The sequence below is a fragment of the Lipophrys pholis genome (assembly GCF_963383615.2).
Source record: "Lipophrys pholis genome assembly, chromosome: 9".
In the NCBI taxonomy this organism is placed as follows: Eukaryota; Metazoa; Chordata; class Actinopteri; order Blenniiformes; family Blenniidae; genus Lipophrys; species Lipophrys pholis.
The window spans coordinates 29,282,906-29,290,167 of NC_137639.1; the positions used below are offsets into that span (position 1 = coordinate 29,282,906).

General features: G+C 47.2%; 1 protein-coding gene across 1 annotated transcript; it reads right to left on the reverse strand.

Annotated features, from left to right (window-relative positions):
• Nucleotides 1-1,858: 1,858 nt before the first annotated feature.
• On the reverse strand, nt 1,859-2,960 carry gbp (glycogen synthase kinase binding protein). The gene has a single exon (XM_080472055.1). The coding sequence runs from the start codon at nt 2,797-2,799 to the stop codon at nt 2,311-2,313; it is 489 nt and encodes a 162-aa protein (XP_080328181.1). The 5' UTR covers nt 2,800-2,960; the 3' UTR covers nt 1,859-2,310.
• Between the last annotated feature and the right edge of the window lie 4,302 nt (nt 2,961-7,262).

Consider the following 7,262-nt stretch of genomic DNA (forward strand, 5'->3'; position numbering starts at 1 on the left):
GTATCTAAATACAAACTCTTATTCTGAAAGCACACAGTGTGTGTGCATGACTCCTGTTCAGTGTGTATGCGTGTGTGTTTCTGGCTATTTATCTCAATGTATTCTTTATTTTAATGGGTTTTTCCAGCAGCTTTATGGAAGGTCTGGAAATTGAAGAAATGTTCTGCTCCTGAACTGAGATGAAACAGAAGTTGTTTGTTTTGGCTCAAAATATCTGAGAGGCCAATGATCGAAGCATATAGTACCACTGGATGGTATTACTTTGACCCCCAGCAACACTGTGAGGAGCCTGGAAGCTATACTTGACCAGCACGTATCCTTAGACAAATCTTCAGGACCACTTTCATTCACCTGCAATGACTCTAAAATCAGGAACACGTTGACTCAGAGGGAACCTGAGAAATTATTACTCCATGTATTTATTACTTCCAGAGCAGCCTATTGTGATTCTCTATTATCAGGGTGTCAGAATTGTCACATTGCACACTTTTGTCTTTCTCGTTTCATGCCGCCTTTCATTCCAGGCTTCTTGACACCCCCCCCCCCCTTTCACCTGTGCTTGAGTGTGTGAATGTCTGCACCTGGTGACAGCACTATAATTGGGCTGCAGCTCTGTGTCAGGTTGCCAGTTTGTCTGTGTTAGTTCACTCGGGTCCGTCCCTGACATCTAAGTCTCATGTTTCTGCCCGACCAAGACTCATCCTTCAAGTGGGATTTTAACTCAGACCTTCGTCTGCATGACCATGGCTCGGCTGCAGTGCTCTCCATCCACGTCTCCCGTGTAAATTCAATAAAGAGAACGCTTGTCTTGCTGTCTGGCCTTTGCGTCCACCAATAACTGCTTGAGTCTTCAGATGATTAAAATGCTGCATCGAGAGTACAGACAGCAGCTGGCAGGAGAGATCACATCACTCCAATATCTGCCTCGCTTTATTGGCTTTCTGTGATAGAAATTAAAATTGAACTTATTGATTTTCATTGACCACAGATGTGTTTATTATTGGGACACGTGAGCTGAGACTCTTTGGTAAAACCCCCGAATCCCTATAGAATTTCTTGATTGATTTTACATTTGAAATAGTCAGAGTTTGGGTGTTTCTTTGCTTTTTTACTTTCCAAACTTAATCCTTTCAATAACTGTTTTATTGACACTTGAACTTCCTAAACCTAACTCCAAAGTGAACATTTTCTGTTTAACCATACAGCTGTTGGCCGATCCAACATGGCCACCGCCCTCTTTGCTGCCCCCTGCTGGCCGTTGTGATGTAGCTTCAGTGGGATCATGGCGCTCCATCTCAGGGAAAAGATTGACTGCTGTTTCTGTTGATTCACTACACTCGGTTTGACTGCTGCTACCTTTTACATACGACAGAATTGGCGTGGTCGCCATGTTGGATGAGGACCCTCTTCTGTTCCAGTGCATTCACGTCTATTAAGGAAGGAGGTATTTATAGAGTGAAAAAAAAAATCTATATATATATATCAGTGAATATATAATATTTTACAATTATAAAGCATTTATTTAAATACATTAATTCAAGTAATCACGTTTACTTTTATGTGTCTACGTGATGATATACATATATCGTCAGACAGTCGTGATGTCACAGCAGTAGTGGTATGTGATTGGTCGGTCCAAAAGAATGGTCTGGCCAATCACACACACCATATCAACCCCTGAATGACATAATAATCCTCACGTTTACTACTATTAATAAGTCACAGAAAATAACTTCTGAATTACGTTTTGGACAGTTTGAACCCGCCGACCTCCCGAGCCACATGTAACACGTCATCACTTCGTGCTGACAACAGGAAGATCAGTGTCACACATGTACACACACCAGGAAACAACAGTTGTGAAAAACCATGTGTTTATTCAGACAGAATAAATCCTGAATATTCCAGGAGGAAAAGAAGCTCCGCTACGGAGAAAAACGACCTGAGAGCGACCACGAGCTCTCCTCCTCTCATACAAACACACTCACACACACACAGTCTGTTCCAGTCTCAAACCCAACGGGCCGCACGTGTCCGTGTTTCTGTCCTGCACGCGGCCTCCTCATTGGTGTGTGTGTTTCGGTAAACAGACAGACAGACAGACAAACAGAGCCCCCCCTCCCTCCCTCCCTCCCGGCCGGTAGTCACTGTCCCGGGTCCTTGGTGGTCCCAGTTGACGCAAGTCGGAACAGTGTGTCCCCTCCGGTCCGTTTGGCTCGGGCCGGATCAGAACTGCACATTGATCCGGTTATCCAACGGCCCACAAACGTCCAATGAAAGCAGAATCCAGACCCAGTGTCCGGTCCGGTATCAGCAGGGCATGGTGTCCGCCGGCCGGGGGAAGTCCCCGCAGTCTGCGGAGAACTGCAGCCTCCGCACGGCCTCCTTGATGAGGTTCCCGGACAGGATGAGGTCCTGCAGCAGCCGGTGCGGGTCGTCCTCCTCCACCGCCCGCCGCTTCTTGCTCCACGGTCGGATCTGCTCCCAGTCCCGTCGCTCTCCGTCCGCCCCGGGCACACTGTACGGGCCCACCCGGAGGTGGTGGCCCCGCGTGCGGATCCGCATGCAGGACCCGGTGGGTCGTTTCTGCGTCGGAGCGTCGATTCCGGCCACCGGTTTGACCCCCACGGTGCCGCCAGGGTTCAGGCCGTGCAGTCGGGACACGGCCTTCGGGTGTCCGCCGGTGTTCCCGTGCAGCTGCAGTGCCTCCCCGATCTTCGCGACCAGCGCGTCCACCTCTTTGGGGCTCACGGACACGGACTGCTCCAGCAGCAGGTAGTTCTCCTTCCGACACGGCATAACGGCGCCCCTCCGTTTCGGTACCGGCTCCGCGGCTGGTTCCGATTTGAGCTGATTGGGGGATATGAGGGGTTTGTTTCGGGTATTTCGGTCGCCGCCGGGCCACTCCTCGCTCTCCTCGCGCCGCTCCGATCACCAACAAACCTGCTGATTTGTAAACAATGGGTGACGCGTTCTGGACCGTACCAAGTCATTCAGAAGGAAAGGGGGAGGGGGAGGAGTCTCTCGAAACGACAACGAATCGCCGCGTCTCAGCGCACCCTCCGGGCGATTCTCCGATACGTCAAAACTTCACGCGCACACCCGTGGTCACACCGTCCGGGATCGCAGCTCCGGCTCCGACACCGAACCCAGAGCATGTGCGCTCCAGCTCCCCCCTCTGGCATTCCAGGCGGTGGTTCGCTCCATTCAAACGGACATTACATAAGTGTTCAGCATGTGTTCAAAACAAACAAAGGAACCCGATGTGCATAATTAAACCGGGTTCGAACCCGAACTGAACCTGCTGCTCTGAACCGAATATCACACCTGTGAGATCCGATCAGTGGTAAAACAGCAAACCCCCCCCCCCCATACACACACACACACACACACACACGGATCATCCAGTTCAGACAACCCTACAATTTATAGAAAGCACTTCAATTCGTCTGAGCTGCAAATATTTGTAAGTCTGCCACTCTTAGAGAGCGATAACGACCCTCTTTAACTCACAAACACAGTGTGCAAGTGTGCAGTGCAAGGACAATTGTATTGCAGTCTGGGTGTGTATCTGTGGGAGAACATGGTGTACATTTGTGTTTCTAAGAAACAGCAGCCAGCCTGGACCTGCTACACACACACACATTTCCACACTCTCTCTCTCACAGTGCTGTGACCATATAAGGAGGTACTATAAGAGCACCACGTGGCGCTGCACTCCAGTAAATATGCGTGTGTGTGTGTGTGTGTGTGTGTGTGTGTGTGTGTGTGTGTGCCTGTGCCTGTGTGTGTCTCGCTCCTTTGCTGGTTTGTGATGTTGAAGGTAATGATGACACAGCTTCAACTCATGTTCACTGCATTCCTCTCTCTATCTCTCTCTCTCACACACACACACACACACACACACACACACACACACACACACACACACACACACACACACACACACACACACACAGACAGAACAAACTGCTATGATATAATATACTCAGTAGGTCTGTTACCTTTGTTTCCAGTGAAGAGGAGCTCTGTTACTGTTTGACTAACCTCCTGTTTACTGGAAGAGGGGCCCGATTAATCCTGAACTAACTCAGTCCTCCTCACATGCAACATGAATCATGTTCTACTGGAAGCAGCATTGGATTTAGCCTGTGTCGGCTGTAGCTGCATTTAGCATTAGTATGCCTAAATGGCATTTGGCTTCCCTTTCGAAGATCTGTCTGTGCCTGTCTGCATGTGGAGTATCTTTGCTGTTTTGTTTCTGATTCCTCTCATTCGTTAGTTTGGATCTGAAGACCTAACGTCCAGACTATTCCCCCCACTAACTAATATAACTTCAGGTGAACTTCATGAGAGAATCACTTCTTGGACTGACCCACACAGTGCTGACAACTCAGCTAATGCTAATGCTGACGCCGCAATAATACAACTATGTCACCAGTGTTATTTATAAATGCAGGAATGTTATAAGGTAACTACTTACTTAACCCAACTAGTATCTGCTGTAATCAGTAAAGTATGCCTGCACGTCTTTCAAAAAGTGAATGTTAAACAGTGTGAATTGCACAATAGTGGTTTTGTCTCTCTCTTTCTCACACACACCCACACACACTCACAGTGAAACAGAAAACAGGCTCTCAACTGCTCTTTGATAGCAGTTGGAGGACGTCCAGCCAAGTTCACTGAGTTTGTTTCCTCTTTCAGAGACTGGTGTGTGTGTGTGTGTGTGTGTGTGTGTGTATAGTGGCGGAGGGGTGGGGTTAGAAGGACGCACATGGCATGAGGCAGTGCTGTCGACAGCTCAGGGTGTAAATAGAAGGGAGTCACGGTGTTGTGTGTGTGTACGTGTGGTGCGTGCATGTGTTCCTTCCAACTGTTTTCAGATAACTCAAAACCATGTTATGATTCAAAGTTTCTCCAGCTGTTCTCATTAAAACCTTTTAGGAATAAGTTTACTTCGATGGGACACACACACACACACACACACGGACGTCCATGTTTTCATAGGTTTGCAGTTCTGCCATACTCTTTCCAATATAGGATTTTTTTTTTTATAATTTAACCCTGCTTTAAACTTCTCCACAACTTTGTCCCCGCCCAGTCCAGTGTGTTCCTCGGTCTTCGTGATGCTTTTTGTCCACAAATGTCTGAGGCCTTCATAGATCAGCTGGTTTTATACTATTAGATTGCAGACAGCCGGACTCTCTCTACGAATGACACTTATATTCTTCGCTCGCAGAATCTTCTTTTACTTTCTCTTCCTAAAGTTCGGACTGAACTGGGAAAAGAAAAGTGTTCAGGTCTGTTGCCTCATCTGGTGGGAACAAACCCCCCAAAACCCTGAAATTCTAAAACCTGGTTTCACTGGACTCTTTTAAAAAAGTGGTTAGTGACTTGGAGACACATCTGTCTGCAGATCTTTTGAATAATAGACGTCATTTTGTTTTATGGGCAATTTTATTTGGGCAAATTTGCATGTCTTTTAATGTATTGACATTTTTCTTACATGTTTTATGTGCCTGTTTAACTTTAATGTACTGCTGCCTGTACTGGCCAGGACAACAAGGTGTTTCTGGAAAAATAAAGATAAAATTAAATTAAAATAATAAAGTGACTTCTGACTACTTTTGCAAGACAGTGTAGTATTGATTTGACTGTTTCTACTTCCTGCCCGGAGAGAGGGGTGGTGCAATCCGCGCTTGTCTTGAGCTTCAACAGACAGAACAGCCTGTTCTTGTTCCAGAGAAGGAAACATTGAAGAGTGAAAACCACGAGAACACAGAGCAAGTGACATGCCTGAGGAGACATCGGTTGCGTGTGTTTGTGTGTGTGTCTGTGTGTCTGTGTGTGTGTGTGTGTGTGTGTGTGTGTGTGTGTGTGTGTGTGTGTGTCTATAGGAGCAAAGTCAGCTTGTGGCTGAAGCTCTCAAAACAGTCAACAATGGTCAGAAAGTCAGTTTTGGCGTCTGGAAGATGAAACCCTGAGAAGACAGACACAACAGTGTGTGACCAGAGTGGACTCAGTATAGGGAGGCAGGAGACCAGACCTGGGTTTGATGTTTTACACTGGGCACGAAGAGACAGACATAAACGACTGAGGTTGAGCCTCCATGGTCGACCATCAGAACCGTGGATGTAAGTAGTCCAGATTCTAGTTAGAGTCCAGGATGACAGGTGAGTGAGGAGGAGTCGGCTCACTGGAGAACCTCGACTGTTACCAAGGTCTGGCCGTTGGCTCTGCTGGGTTTAGCAGCATGGCTTTGGAACAAAGCATCATGACTCCAGAGGTTATCAATTTTGATGGTCAGAGAAACTAGTTGGTTCAGGGCAAGGAGTGCAAAGCAAGGAGCGTGAAGCCCTGAGCCAGAAGCCAGAAGCAAAATAAAAAAAAGTGGGAGGAATTACGAGCGAGGAGCCAAAAACCCTCGGAGAGGAGCCATGAGCCAGAAACCCAGAGTCTTGAGCCCTGAGCCCAAGGCAGAGGGTTGATTTCAGGAGGAAGCGGAGCGAGTCAGAGCAAGAGCTCAGGTCATCAGCTGTAAGCAGTGGAAACTAGAATTTAATAACAACAATCACACAGTGTGTGACAAGAACAGACTGAACATGCAGAGTCTACCATCTGACAGCAAGGGGCGCCTGTCAGCCACAATATAGAGCACTCACACACACACACACACACACACACACATACACACACACACACACACACACACACACACACACACACACACATACACACACACACACACACACATACACACACACACACACACACACACACATACACACACACACACACACACACACACACACACACACACACACACACACACACACACACACACACAGTGGTGTCCACTAGAGGGAGACCTTCAGTGTGAATACAGGTTGAATTTTGACGGACACTTATTTCATCAGACTGAAAAAATGTAGAAGTTCACGCTCAATTCAGCCTTAAGAGAAACAACAACAAACCAAACAACCTCTTCATATTTCTGCTTCCTGCATGACTTCTTGTGCCAATAGCCAGGGCTACTTAGAATGATGATGATAATGTCAGTATCTGGTTAGTTAGGTCTGGGGATGGTTAGAGGGATGTGGGTATCAACTGAGGCTGGTTATAAGAGTGTGGGTAATATTATAGGCTGGTTAGCATAGTGTTGGTCAATAATGTGGGCTAGTTAGAAGAATATGGGCAATAACGAGGGCTTGTCAGATGGAAGGTGGTAACCAACTGGGGTTGCTTTGAAGGATAATAATCCA